Here is a 15,362-nt window from a genome sequence, read left to right on the forward strand (position 1 = left end):
TAAGACAGACTTCAAGTGAAGAAATATCACTAGAGTTAAAGAGGCATCTATGAAAAACCCACAGCTAACATCTTATTTAATGGCGAAACACTGAATGCTGTCTCCCTAAGACTGGGCAGGAGGAAGATAAGGATGTGGGCTCTCACCACTTCTATTCAACATTGTATTGAAGGTTCTGGACAGTGCCATCGGCAATAAGTAGAAATCAAAGACATACAGTTTGAGGGGGAGGGTATATAGCTCAAGCAGTAGAGTGCATGCTTAGAATGCACAAGGTCCTGGGTTTAATCCCCAGTACCTCCCCTAAAAACAAATAAATAAACCTAATTATCTCCCTCACCCACCAAAAAAAAAAAGAGAGGAAGAAAATAAGAATTAAAAACAGAAAAAAAAGACACACAGTTTGGAAAGGAGGAAGTAAAACTGTTTTTATTCAGATGACATGATCCCATAGGTAAAAATCTTAAGTAATCTATTAAAAATTATAAGAACTAGTTAATAAGTTTAGCAAGGTTGCAAAATACAACATCCATATACAAAAATCAACAGTATTTCTATCTGAGAACAAAGACTAACCTGAAAATGAAATTAAGAAAACAATTTCATTCACAATAGCATAAAAATGAATAACACTTAGGAACAAATTTAACAAAAAAATTTAAATCTGTACAATAAAAACTACAAAACATTTTTTAGAGAAATTAAAGAAGATCTAAATAAAAGAAGAGACACTGGATTGGAAGATTCACTATTGTTGATATGGCAGTTCTCCCTAAATTGACCTTCACTGCCATCCTGATCAAAATCTTGGCAGGCTATTTAATTTATTTTTTTTTAGAAATTGACAAGTTAATTTTAAAATGTATATGGAAATAACAAAGACTGAGAATAGCCAAAATGATTCTGAAAAAGAACAAAGTCAGAAGACTTAAAGTTATCTAATTTCAAAACTTGCAATAAAGGTACATATTTAAGACACTGTGCTATTGGCTTAAGAATAGACATGCAAAACGATGACACAAGATAGAGACTCCAGAAATAAACCTTTACATTTATGTTCAGTTAATTATTTTTACTAATTATCTTTTACTAAATTAAATTGTCAAGGCAATTTAATAGGAAAGAGTTGACATTTCAACAAATGGTCCTTGGACAACTGAATATCTAGATGCAAAAAGGAAAAAAAATTAACTTAGACCCTTACCCCACACCACACACAAATACTAACTCAAAATAGATTACAGACCTACATGTAAAAGCTAAAACTATAAAGCTTCTAGAATAAAACATAGGAGAAAAATCTTTGTGGTCTTAGATTGGGCAAAAATTTCTTAGACATGACACCAGAAGGATGATCCACAAAAAGAAAAACTGGTAAGCTGGACGTCATCAAAATTAACTTTTCCTCTTTAAATGACATAATTTTTTAAAAAAATGAATACCAGCCATAGATTGGCAGAAAATATTTGCAAATTGTATATCTGATAAAGGACTTGTGTCCAGAATATATAAGGAACTCGTACAACCTGGTAAGAAGACCGCCCAACTGAAAACAGGGCCAGAAATCTGAACAGGCGTTTCACCTCAGAAGCTATAAGAACAGCTAACAGGCACACACAAAGCTGCTGAACATCGCTGATCGTTAGGGAACTGCAAATCAAAATCACCATGAGATACCACTACAAACCCACTAGACTGGCTTTAATTTGAAAACTGGTAATACTAAGTGTTGAAGAGAACAGAAAGAAGCTGCAAATCGCAGACATTGCTGGTAGGAACGCAAAGTGGTACAGCCACTTTGGAAAACAGCTGGGCAGGTGCTTAAAAAATTAAACATCAACTTATGATCCATCAATTCCACTCCTATGAATCTTACTAAGGGAAATAAAAACATACGTCTACAGAAAGATTTGTACTTGAATGCTCATAGTGGCATTATTCACAATAGGCCAAAAGTGGAAAGAGTTCAAATGTTCATCAACTAGTGAATGGATAAACAATGGAGTAACTATTTTGCAACAAAAAGGAGTGACTTACAGATACATTCTACTGATACATTCTAATGCAGGTAAACCTCAAAAACATCATCCTAAGCGAAAGAAGCAAGACCCAAAGGACTATATATTCTGTGATTCCATTCATGTGAAATTTCTAGAAAAGGCAAATCTACAGAGACAGGTTATCGGGGGTTGGGGGTAGGAGTGGGGATTGATTGCAAATAGGCACGAAGAACTTTTCAGGGTGATGGAAATGTTCTAAAGTTGAATTGTGCCCATGACCGCAATGCTTGAAAAAATTTATTAAAAATAATTGAACGATGTGTTTACAACAGGTGAATTTTTGATATATAAATTAAAAATTAAAAAAATTTAGCAGCTTGCTTTATGACCATTCCTGGTGTCTCCCCTCCTCCACTTTCAGCTCTACCTTACTGTTCTTTTCTCTCTTGTGTCACTTCTTGGTCAATTTTCATTCCACGCTCAGAACTCTCCTCGTTGTGGGGCCCAATCCCAGCAAAGAGCCCTAGCAGGTCAGTTTCAAGTCTTCAGAGGGGCCAGACTGCTCCAGCCCCTCAGATCTTACTTGGCAGAAGCCTCTCATTTTCAGCTGCAAATCTCAAACTGGCCAGAAAAAGCTTTCCAGTCAATTCTTGTTGGCTATGTTAGGGTCTCCTGTTCTCAGGTCCATCAGATACCCTATTGCTTCCTTCTGTTTCTCCTAAACAAATGCAAATAACATGCTAGTTTACAGCTGTTGGTGGTTTGAGTTTGTCCCCATCACCTTGTACTTGGAAGTCCATGAGTTTACCTTGTCATCTAGTTTTGTTGTAAATGTTGTTCTGCGTCTTGGGTTTTGCTATCTGGTTACTGTGTCGTTTTTGTGTCAATAAATGAGACGGTCCCAAAACTATGCGGGCACTGCTGTTACCCTCTTCCCAGATTTCTCAGCTGCCAATTCTTAACTATCTTTCTAGGGGGCTGACCAAAAACAAACAAAAAAAAAACCTTCACTCTGCAGGGTTTTACTAATTTATTTATCAAACTCTTATATAGTGCTTCTGTGTGCCAGACTCCGTGCAAACACACTCTAATTACTAACTCAATTAATCTGCCTCACAACACTATGAAGCAGGTACTATTATCATCCCCGGTTCCCAAGTGAGGAAAGTGAAACACAGGAAGGCTAAGTGACTTGCCAAGGTCACAGCACTTGCAAACGTAAGAGGGAGGGTTCAAACCCAGGCAGCTGGATCCAGAGTCAGTGCTCTTTACCCACTAGACAATGCCTGGTAGCCCTAGCATTCAATCACAACTATCATCCCTGCCCTCCGGTCCTCCCTAAGGTGGGGGTACCCTCTCCCTCCTCAAAGACGAAGTTCGAACGCCAATGTTTCTAAGAAACTTGATAAACTCACCCAGACAAGTGCTCCTTTCTCCTTCCTCCCCTCCTTCTCCTTCTCCCCCAGCCCATCTCTTCATTATAGTGTTTTTCACCAGGTGTTATAATTATTTGTCGACATCCTTGTCTTCCCCATGAGTTCAGAGAACATTTTTTATCCACCTCATATCCCAGAGCTTATCCTAGTGCCTGGCGCCCAGCAGGCTCTCAATAAACATACATGGAATTGAGTAGGCAATAGCTTTTTTTTTTTAAAAAAACTAGCTCAAAATGTACTTGAAAGCAGTATAATTGCATCTTTTAAAAAAAATAGGTAATTCAGAGGTTTTACCAAGTCTGGCTAATGAGTTTTCTGGGTATTCTTTAGAAGAAACACAGCATCAGATTCTTCCTGGAATTTTAACTGCTTGTTTGCAACATGCAGATTGCTGCTTCTGATGCTAATTTGCCAGGAAGATTCAAAGGAGAACCAGCTCCCATACCCATCAACTAGGCACCTGCCAGCAAAGAGAAGATACAGGAGGAAGGTACAGTGTGTCTGTGCCAGGCCTAGAGAACTACCACCAAAGCCACCTGGAAATAAAAGGTAGAAATTCAAATCTAATACAGAGAGGAAGGTGGAAAAACCAATGTCAATCAAAAAAAAATTCATTAATTTAAAAAAAAATCTTACAATTTAATGCAGCGTGAGAACATACAATGATATTGTAGATTTTCCTATTGTGTACAGATCTATGGCAGACATTGCTACACAAATTGAAAGGCAGGTATCTATAAGAAAATTTATGGCCCCTCTCATTTTCAATAGAAGGTTCTAGTCCTTCCTAAGAAAAGTCTTAAATTCTCCAAAGATGTCTCAGTCATTTTCTGGGCTTTAGCTCAATCTCTCTGCAGCTCTAAGAGTTGACTAAAAATACCTCTGCAAAAAAAAAAAAAAAAAAAAAAAAAAAAAGGAATGGAGAGAAAAATGGTGATTTAAAAAGAAATATGTAGGAAATATCCCTTGAAAAGAGCTGGGGCTTCCGCCTCCCACCCTGCCCTCATATAAAATATTAATGCAGTTGACATCTAAACCACGGAAGGGAAAAAGCAGGTTGATGAGCTGTGTTCTGGGCAAGAGCCAGAACACAAACGCTGCGCGCTTTCCCCGCACCCTTCCCATCCACCCCGCTTCCCGGGCAGATGCATCTGGACCCGTTCTGCGGCGCAGACGTCACTAAATTACCGAGAAAGCTCCCCACAGTCTGACAGGCTCAGAGAGGGTGAAATCTGGCTTCCTTCTTGACCAGACAGGATGTGAATTCCTCTTTCCCAACACACATGTGTCATTTCAACAGTCTGCCCTCAAGGGGCTGCCTACAAAGGCCACACTTAAACAGCCTCGCAGGCTTCTGTGTCCAACCTCTCCCCCCGCCCCGTGAGGTTTCAACTCAAAGAGCTACATACTCTTAAAAAATATGTGGGTCTGGGAGGCTCTGGGAGCAAATGTTCTCAACACTAAACCACGGAAGATGATCATTCTCTTTCCTGCTGTGGGAACTCTGGAATCCCATCCAGATGTGCACACGCTAGGCTTAAGTCAAGAGCGCCACGAGCACCAAAATTCTGCCAAATTTGGAGCTTCTCAGAAATGAAAGAGTCCGTCAGGTCTGCTTGAGGAGTGTCTTATAAAAAAGCTAACGTTACTGGAAACAGCCTCCAATTTTAGAGATAGGCAGACAGCAGAAGTCCCTGTGATCCTCCCAGAAAACATATTATTTCTTACTGAGGTCAAAGAAATTGATACTTCATCCTCTTTCAATAGAAGGACATCATCTTCTAGGCAGAAGACCCAGACAGTCAGAGCACAGCTCCCTCTTTACCACCAAGTCCGAGAAGCCCGTCCCGGTTGCCTTGTTCATCCTGACATCCCAGCACCTCGCACAGTGATCAGCATGTCTAGCCCTCAGTAAATACACGCTGCACTCACTAATGTTAAAGAAAACACACCACTGCTAGGCGTCTGTGAGCCACTGCCATCTCAGCTGAACAAGAGAAGTGCATTCAGTCACTCATTTGTTCACGTACAACTGTATACCAGACACTGCTCGAGGTGCAGAGCCCTCCCAGACAAAACAGATAAAAACTCCCAGGACTTATATTCCAGTGATGGGAGTCAGACAAACAGACAAGTGAAAAAACACAGTGTGGGCAAAGAGTTAACAAATTCCTCTCCTCTTCTGCTTGAGAATTTGACCTTAGGTTAACTTTCTCATTCTGTTTCCCTGGAAACCTAATAAGGATAAAATGTCGATTATGTTACTAGGCAACATTGCTTATATTAGAAATGACCCCTGATTGATAAATTGCATCTGGACTGGAAGGAACTATAAATATCTGATGGGGTCAACGTAGCTTTGGGCTTCCCTGAATGTGAATGACTTACAACTGAGCATATACCTTGGGGAGACGTTAAGCTGGGGCAGATCCCACCCCTACTTGATGTGAAGCTCATTCTCCAGCATGTGAACTGTCACTTGACGGGGAGGAGCAAAGAGAACAGCTCTTGGATGGCCGTATGGACTGCGGAGAGCACAGTTCACGTAGGAGAGAAACCCCTGACACTGCCCTGCCGGCAACTGACGGTTCTGTTCGGGACCTCTCTCAATAGATGGGTGCCAAGTGTGGCCAGTGAAAATCTTGTGGGTCAGAATGTTTCACTGCATCTAAGAAGATCCCTGGTAAGCACTGTTCATAGTCTACTTGATGCTGGTTAAATGCTAAGGAGAAAAAGCAGAGAAAAAGGGTGGGTTTGTTGGACAAGACGCCCTGATGCTGGGAGACCCTCTGAGGTCTGAACACCTTCCCACCCCACATTGCCCTTGTGAGTCAGCTCCTATTCATTCATTCATCTTCAGACGGTGCTCAGTTATGTCCTCAGGAAAACCTCCCCTAACCACCAAATGCAGGTCAACTTCATTTTCAAATGGACTTTCACGGAAATGGGTACCTTGCCTCCTGAGCGCTAGCTCAGGGTGTAGTGATATATCCAAGAATATAATGACCTGGTTTCTCTCCGAGAGCAAGAAGCATGTCTGGCTGCTCACCATTTCGCCCCCAGCACCAGAAATATGTCTGCCAGGAGTAGGAGCTGAAAAGATGCTGGCAGAACAAGTGAATTTTGTAACAAACCATCTGAAATCCAACGGAGGTGGGCAGTACTCCTCACGCCCCACCATGTGTTCCTGCTGTGTTGATGCTACACCCATCCAGAGCATGACCCAAGAGCTGGCTGCAAATACTGCCATCTAATCAGCAAATTTCAGGGCCTCAATCTCTGACCATATCAAGAATTATTGGGAAATACCAAAAAAATTAAAGTCAATTTTAACGTTTAGGCACTATTGTATAACCATCTCTCTTTGGGAAGACTTGCAAAGTGAAAGGCTAAATTAAAAAAAAAATAGTATTGTCTTCTTCTTCTTTCCTAAGGCTTAAGCCCACATGTAATTATTTATTTTCCTGCTGGACTAGAAAATCCACAGGGATCAGCTGCTGTCTCGACTCTAGCTCCTAGCACATAAATGTTTGATGGATGAATAAATAAGTGAATGAATAAACAAACAAAGAATCTCCTCCTCCCCTCCTGCCCCCATTAAAACAGAAAATCAGTACCCTAAACAAATCCAAGGTGAAGAACTGGGGCAAGCTCCTGTACCTGCTCATCTTTCAGGGAATTCTAATTCTAAACAGTGGCTGAAGGAAGCAGCCTAGAGCTGGGAGAAGCCACATGGGGAGGGGCCATCATGAGATGAGATTAACTGCCAATTAGTTCACTAGTTCCCCTCCCCACACCCCACCTCCCCGCCCCTCCTTGCACTTTGGAACACTAAAATGACCTACCCCCATTCTTGTGCTGAAGCCAAGGACAGACCAGCACGATGCACACACCTTGCTGAACGCTGGTAACGCTTTCAGACAGTGCAGGACTCGGACACTCACCAAGTACTTGCACGTGTAAAGGACACTGAAATTCATTCATCCGTCCCTGTAATTCATTCCCCGTACTTCATCACTGAAAGTGGTCCTGGAGTTTCATAATTAAAATTGACCGAGATTCTTTTGTTTTCATACTGAAGTTTTGATGGGCATTAAGGGATGAGCCAGACCTAGTATACATTTAAACAAAATAGAGAAGGTTCGGCTGACGCTGTTTATTACCTAGATAACCACATGCAGACTGGCTTTAGAAGTCCTGGTTTTCTAAGTGCAATGTATTCTTTGGTGTTTTGCTGCCCAGAGCGCCGTTTTACAGAAGAAGCACTACCTGGGCCTGGTAAGTCTGGCCTGAGAGGTAAGAAAACTGGGCTGGGTGTCGGGAGGAGGCACAGGTCCCAGCTCTGCCAGCAACCAGCTGTGTGCCCCTGAGTAAATCACATTTCCTTGTTTATTCATTGTTTCCATAGGCAAAACATAAACCCCATCAAGGCAGTGCCTGGGTCTGACTCACACAGAGTCGCGTTTGGCACTCATAAGCAACCTAGTGAGGTTCTGGATAAATATTTATCGAATGATCATTGAATGTGAGTTCGCTGGATCTCAGATTCCTCATCTATGAAGGACAGTGGGTTTTTTTTTAATGTGCTCTAATCCATTTGGACTCCAGAATTTTCAGACTCTATACCCTGCCATCAGCTCAACTATTATAAAAAATTTCCTTAGTAGTGAAATGACTCATGGGAAGTGCTTATCACAGTAAGCTGCGCTGATCCAAAGTCTTCCAGACAAGTGGCTGCCTGAATGACACGTGGCATCACAGAGGTGGCCCTGGCTGGCCAGGCTGCAGGACAAACCTGGTCCATAAACTTCCCTCCTGAAGCTGTTGCAATAAAGGAAGTAGCCCCTTTACACGGACTCCCTCCTTCACCCCATCTTCCTCTCGGTCAAATGCATGCATAGTTCTTGCTGAGATCAGAATGTAACCTATGGCCCAAAACCAAGTAAAACAAACCAACTTCAGCTGCAATGGTGGGCATGACTCTGCTGGCAGGAGACTGCGCCAACTGGAGCACCAAGTCTGGACCCTTCCTGACACCTTGCCCTTGTGATCAATGCCTTCTCCACACCTGGAGAATGAACTCCCTGTTCCTGAGCCCGGATCTAAGTCTTCCGTCATCTTTCTACCACCCATCCTTCCAGAAAGAACTCACTTGGAAAAGGAAATGGAAACGGAAACACCGCTCACTGAAAGTGACGCACATCCAGTGCTGCCACTTGGTTTTCTCCTCTCTGTCCCCCAGTCTAGCTTCTGCTGTGTCCTTTCAAGGTCACAGACGCTTTCCATGTTATCTAGTCCAGTGCTTTGGTCTCTACCCTTATTAACATCTCAGCACCACTCACACAGGCGATCACTTTCCGCTTCTCACACACACTTTCCACTTCAGGCTTTCGGGAGAACACATCCTCATGGTGTCCCTCCTACCGCAGGCAGCTCCTCCACGGGCCCCTCCTCCCTGAGCCAGCTCCAGCTCTTGCAGGTTTCCAAGGTGGATCCCGGGCTGTCTTTGCTTCTCTCTTTAAACTCTGTCCCTCCCTGATCTCATCCACTCTAGGGGTTTAAATATAATCAATGTGCTGAAACTCTCAACTTATAACTCAAGCTCTAACTTCCCCTGTGCTCATATATCCTCCTAACTGACACTTCCACTTGGAAATTTCACAGGCATCTCAAATAATGCACACCCAAGGGCAAATCCTTGATTTCTCTTTTTCCAGATCTGACCCTCTCCTAGTCCCCACTCAGTTGCTCAGACTGAAACTGGGGAGTCATCCCTGATTCCTCTGTTCCCCTCCCACTACCCCTCAAACCCAGTTCATCAGCCAGTCCCCACAACAGTTGAGACCATCAACCAACACCAGCGCCATCAGACATCTCAAATCCACCCACTTCTCTAGTCCCCTACCACGACTGTCAACTTTGAGGGGAGCATCTAAAGCCTTGCCCAGCCACTGTCACCTCACCTCCGTTCTGGTGACTTAGGGATTTTTCTGGACAATCCCCAGTCTTCCACTATATGCTGCCACAGTGGATCTGCCCTTTTCAGGGTAAGCCAGACCAAGGGACTCTGTGATTCTCCCCTCTTCAACTCAGCTTCAGCCACACTGGACTGTTCAGATTCTTAAACACATCAAGCTCTTTTCTGGGTCAAGACCTTGCACATGGCAGGCTCTCTGCTTGCAAGACTCTTTCTCCTGCTCTGGCACATCTACCTCCTTCTCATCCTTCAAGTCTTGGTCACATGTCACTGCCTCAGGACGCCTGGCCCGACCATCCTACCTAAGCAGGAGCCCTCTGATATTTGCTGCACCCATTCATTTCCTAGTACTTATTACAGTTTGTAATTAGATACATTGGTTTACTTGTTTACTGTCTCCCTCACTACACTGTCTCCTCCCTGAGAACCTGGACTATGTGTCTTATATTCACCAACTTAGTACCAAGCACAGTATTGGCACATAGCAGAACTCAATAAATACCTTTTTTCTAATTGAAAGTATAGGATTTTTATTCTCTTCTTTTTAATGTTATTTTTTATTGAACTGTAGTTGACTTACAATGTTAGTTTCTGGTGTACAGCAAAGTGATTCAGTTATATATATATATATATATATATATATATATATATATATATATTTTTTTTTTTTTCCTTTTCAGATTCTTTTCCATTTTATGTTATGACAAGAAATTGAATATATTCCCTGTGCTGTACAGTATGTCCTTGTTGTTTATCTATTTTATATGTAGTAATGTGTATCTATTAATCCCAAACTCCTAATTTATTTCTCCCTGCCCTTTCCCCTTTGGTAACCATAGTTTGTTTTCTATGTCCATGAGTTTGGTTTTGGTTTATAAAAAGAATTTGTATCATTTTTCTTTAGATTCCACATATAAGTGATATCATATATTTGTCTTTCCCTATCTGTCTTACTTCACTTAATATGCTAATCTCTAGGTCCACCCATGTTGCTGCAAATAGCCAAACACACACTACAATCCATTTTGCTGAGCCAGTACACCTGACGTGGCAGACATGAACAAAGCTACTTGAAATGTCCTTTGCTACCCTTTGTTTATAAGACGTGGTTAAATATTCCTAAAACAGCACAGAGTAACTCAGCGGCGTCCCAAACCCAAGCTCCCCTGGCTGTTCTGGCTGCAAGGACTCAGGTGGGGGTAACATTTCTCTTCTTAGACGGCTGAGGGGAGCCCCAGGCTGAGGCCGTTTCTCGGCCGTTAGCTGTGCCGCCCAGAGCACCCAATGAGACTATGGCAGACCACCAGCCCACCTCCTTTCTCTGAAACACATGGTATCAGTTCTCAGGGAGTATCCAAGCTAACTGCTATGCACCTCGAGCAGAGTCCACACAAACCAGCAGTCGTAAATAAATGCCATTCCTTGAAAACTGTGGTGTGTGAGGCTCCACAGTCACGTGAGTGATGCCTGCTTCGAGAACCTCCACACGTAAGCTGGAGTCTGACCTTTGTGCGGTCCCACTTCCAGCCGGGAAGTCAGCCGGGCATCACCATCACTGGAAAGTACAATTTACCACTTGCTGTTTGCCTGATGCTGCGCCAAGTGCTTCCACGTGCATTTTCTCATTTGCGCCTCACCGCCGCCCTCCGAGGTGGGCGGTAGGGGCCCTATTTCACAGACAAAGAATCTGACATCCGGCGAAGAGAAGGGCCGGTTCCTTATCTGGTCCTCTGGCTCCAGCGCCCTTCCTGCCCCTCATCTGAGTGCTTGCCAGGGGCGAGGCGACTGGGGAAGCTGGGAGGCAGCAGCCATGGCCGGCGGAGGCTAATGCTCTCTGACTTCACCCGCTGCAGAGCCTCAGCAAGATGTTTCCTTCATCCTTAACAGGCCTGCTGCTGCCACCCAGAGGGATAAGAGAAACTGATGTGAAATCATCAACTGGGTGCCTGCCAAGGCAGACCACGCCCAGGACACGTAGGGCTGGGATGACAACCAGGGATTCTCTCCCTCCGAGGGGGCTGCAGGGAAGGGGGAGGGGGCAAAATGGCGAGGGAGTAGGGGGCGGAAAGGCGGGAGGAGAGGGGCAGCGGGAGCAGGAGAGAAGAGAAACCAATGCTGCAGATGAGACAGGAGGAAAAGTGATGAGAAAAAACCAACCAGCCCCTGGAAACATCTTGTCCTCAGGTCAAGTGTTTTCTCACAAGAGAGACGCGATGGACATGGCCATCGTTTGAGGGTCCGACCAAGGCCCTGCACATAGCATTTCCTCTGCAGTGGGGCAGTGCTAAAAGGACTAAAGTCAGAAGCCCGGCAGCCAGGTCATTGTGAGTAAAATAGAGAAAACGTTATTTAACCCGCCAGCCTAACAAGGGTGCTGGCTGACATGGAAGAGACAATGCTGTGAGGGTCCAAGACGAAGTAAAAGTACTTGGTAAACAGACAAGCGTCACCGGGATCTCAGGGATCGGGAGGGGCCCAGGAACTGGTTCTGGGGTCAGGTTCTTCCCTGAAAGAGATCCAAGTTCATGGGTTTGGTAACCAAAAAGCTGAACATATTTAAGTATAGCTCTAGAGAAAAAGATACGCTTTATCAGTTTGTATCTCTTGTTGCTAAACTCTTTCACAATGCATTTTCCTGTTGCCGGAAATCAATCAAATCGTGCCCATTATATCCTTCCAGACACACATTTTTAAAAGGGTAGAAACATAAAAAAGGAGACAAGGGAGCAAAACACATTGGAAGATGGGAAGCCACTGGTGCTTAGGGACGGCAGCTGTCTCCATCTGTCCCCACTTGCTCCATAGAGATACTGGTGGTAGATGTCCCCAACAAATGCCCCCCGCCCAGGAGTGACTCTAGGGCTCTGAGTGACTGACTGTGTAAGTCTGGTAGCCCTGACAGTGCCTGGCATGTCCAAAACCTCCCTCTGGCTTCTCTCCTTTCATCCATATTTTGTGGGCTCAAAACTGGCCCTCACCTCTACCTACCCAAAAGTAACCTCTCATGACTGCTCACAACCCCAGCCTTTAGAACTCTGCAGTTGGCAAGGGCGCTCTACAGTAGTTGGTTCAATGCATCACAGGTCTTTATCACCCAGCGAGAAGACAGAGAGGACAAGAAAAGAGAAAGGGCTTCAAAATCAAGCAGTCCCTTGACATTGGCTACATCAATGGGAATCTTCTTGAACTTGGGGAATATAAAATGAGACATGAGCCAGTAAGCCATTCCCAGCATGTAACCCATCACCTAGGGCAAGGCTCTCATCATTATTTTTAACTTGGGTTCTGGGGGCATCCAAAGGTTCAGGGCAAGAAGTCAGAGCCCAATAGCCCTGTTTCTTCTTCCCCAACAAATAGCCTTCAAAGATGAAAACAAGTTATCCAGCCTACGCTTATCAATCTCTCAAAAAGCAATTCAATAGAGGGTATTAGTTTAAGACTCCTGAAAGCCCCAGGAGAATGCATTCCAGCCCCTGGACTTGCACATCAATGGCACACCCACAGGCAGAGGGAGGAGAGCCAGGGTTGGAGGTTCCTCTGTGATGACCGTCATTTATTGTGAAAAGGGAGAAGAAATAGATCACTAGAAAAATATTTCACGTTCCCTCCCTTATCCCTCTATTTATAACAGCAAAGAAAGCAGAACCCAAAACTCAGCTTAGAGGACATGCACCATCACTCAGATGATCTCAATCAGTGGCAGATGAGATCAAATTCAAAAGCATCTTTATGCCCAAGCCACCCAGTCATTCCAAACCTTGGGGTGTTTATTGCAGCCTTTTCTGGGCCATGACAACCTGAACACTTGGAGCAAAATAGGCCTTCTCCAAAACAACTTAATAGAATTTGGAAAACAAGCATTTATTCTCCAACAAATGGAAAATAGAAGCGAGTGGCTCTGGGCCACTAGGCAGATGAAATCCACTTCCCTGAGCAACGCCCCAAGGTTTGAAGCTCTTAAAAATGAAGAGGGAGCAACTCTACTGTTCATTTAACCAAAGTCTGGGACTCATGTCCCCTCTACAGTTCAAAGAGCTACTGGACTATTCCTAGAGGGAAGGGAACAGGTCTCTAGGGGCCTCCTACGCACAGCCTAGGAGGAGCTACAGGGGAACCAGGTACCTACTGTTGGCCTCCGTGCACATCTATCCTGCAGCACAAATGTCAGAACAAGGGACAGCTGAAGAGATGTGGAACAGAATCATTGCATTTCGTAGAAGAGCAATACGAAAAGGCAAACAAACATCAAATGCATTAGAGAGCCACCCCTTACATTCAGGTGCTCAAACCTTTTAAAGACTTTTTTCAAAGGCAGCTCAAGGAGAAAAGCACTTGGGTGGCATCACAGCCACACTCACTTTCATAAAAACCGCCCAAGACTCGGCAAATCCAGTTTTCTGAACTGATCAGCCATTCAAAGGGAGATGCTCCTGTGGGTCAAGGTTTCCAATTCATTAACTTCTTCTCCAGGAGAGCAGGGAGGCCTGTGCCATCCCCATGGCAGAAGGGCAGCCTAAAGCACGGCTCCCATCACAGCCCTCACTGGTCCTGGGGCTCCACACTGTGACTTGCACTCACGTAAGAGCCTCCTCCTCCCTTCGCCCACCTTCAGATCTCATGGGAAAGCGAGAGAGCCAGGTGGAGAAGAGACAAAAGGGCCTATGTTCACTCTTAAAAAAAAAAAAATTCCAATTGTGGTTTACATTTAAAGTTGCTTTACTGTAATAACTAAACTGAAGACAGCATTATAAGGCTTTCTATTTTCCTTCTTTAGGAACTTGTTTTAAAAAAAGAAGAAGGCTTACCCATTTTTGAAATAGAGGACATGGGCTCTCTGGAGTCCTGTTTCTAGGAAAAAACCTAGTTCTTGATCGTGGGGAGCAGGGCCAGGCTTAGGACTTCTGTTTTGAATATTAGAAAGTATTACCTAGAAGGGGAGAAAATCGGAAAACTAATCAGATCCACATCCAAGCCTACCTCCTTCAAACCCTATCTCCAAATCCACGCAGGACCTGGGAAATCAGCTTCCTCACGCAGACATCAGGGCAAAGGCCCTGGCGTAAGTGCAGGGATGAGAAAAGCAGAGAGAATGACTTCTGTGAGCCAGGGAGCAACGGCTCACCCAGGGGCACGCGGGGCCCTCCTGGCGTCGAAGGCTGAGGGGTGAAGGGTGCTGATGAGTGCTCGGGCCAGGAGAGGCATCAGAGGTGGAGCGGCTCTGCCAAGTGCCAGGATGCTGACAGAGAGGTTGAGTGGCGCAGAAGCAGGCCCCAGCAATTGACGGAACCAGTCACCATCCACCAGTGGCTGAGGTCACGGATGGGCAGCCTGCAGCTTCAGCCCTCCATGAGCTTGATGAGCTCCAAAAAGGGCTGGGAAGCACCGTGATTGGCTGGCCCTGGAATTACCCAGAGAGGGCAAACTCACCAGGCTCCGAAGTTGAGGCCTGTGGACTGGACAGAAGTCACCTATTCTTAAGGGCAGAGCTGAGAAAAACAGCCTCCGCTTCCTCTCTTCTCAGACTTGACCTCCTGTCTACAGGTAACAAGGTCTGAAAGGTCTACGTGTTTATCCCTGTGAGAAAGACTGCCGACTGATCAGGAGAAGGACTTGCAAGTCGAGTGGGTTACGGTGAAGTGTAAACACCTATCTACTATTACAGAGGCTACTCTCTTTAAACTCCCAAGTCAAATAAAGCATTTATCAAACAGAAGCTACTTGTGGCCCATTTAAAAACCACACAAGTGTTCTCCAAACATGCTGTCCAGATGTCTGCAAGTCAGCAGCTCCCCAAAGACCCAGCTGTTAGCCAAACCCCCAATATTCTAGAGGTCTCGAAATTATTCTCCAAACGGAGTTGGAGCAATTGCTGGTTCTCTACCTTGTGAGCTTCGGGAAAAAGAAAAGTAGAAGACACACAATGAACAGTATGTTGTGGAATGAAATCCA

At 44.5% G+C, this 15,362-nt stretch overlaps 1 protein-coding gene across 3 annotated transcripts in view; it reads right to left on the reverse strand.

Annotated features, from left to right (window-relative positions):
• TTC7B (tetratricopeptide repeat domain 7B) overlaps window positions 1–15,362 on the reverse strand; it is a 222,342-nt gene that overhangs the window by 143,651 nt on the left and 63,329 nt on the right. For 2 of the 3 annotated variants that reach the window (XM_072963592.1, XM_072963591.1), the window contains exon 5: window positions 14,219–14,340. The exons of the other annotated variant lie outside the window; for it this stretch is intronic. In XM_072963592.1, coding sequence (XP_072819693.1) covers window positions 14,219–14,340 — 122 coding nt within the window. The remainder of the gene's footprint in view (window positions 1–14,218; window positions 14,341–15,362) is intronic. 3 annotated transcript variants of the gene reach the window in all.

The sequence above is a fragment of the Vicugna pacos genome, chromosome 6 (assembly GCF_048564905.1).
Source record: "Vicugna pacos chromosome 6, VicPac4, whole genome shotgun sequence".
Taxonomy (NCBI): domain Eukaryota; kingdom Metazoa; phylum Chordata; class Mammalia; order Artiodactyla; family Camelidae; genus Vicugna; species Vicugna pacos.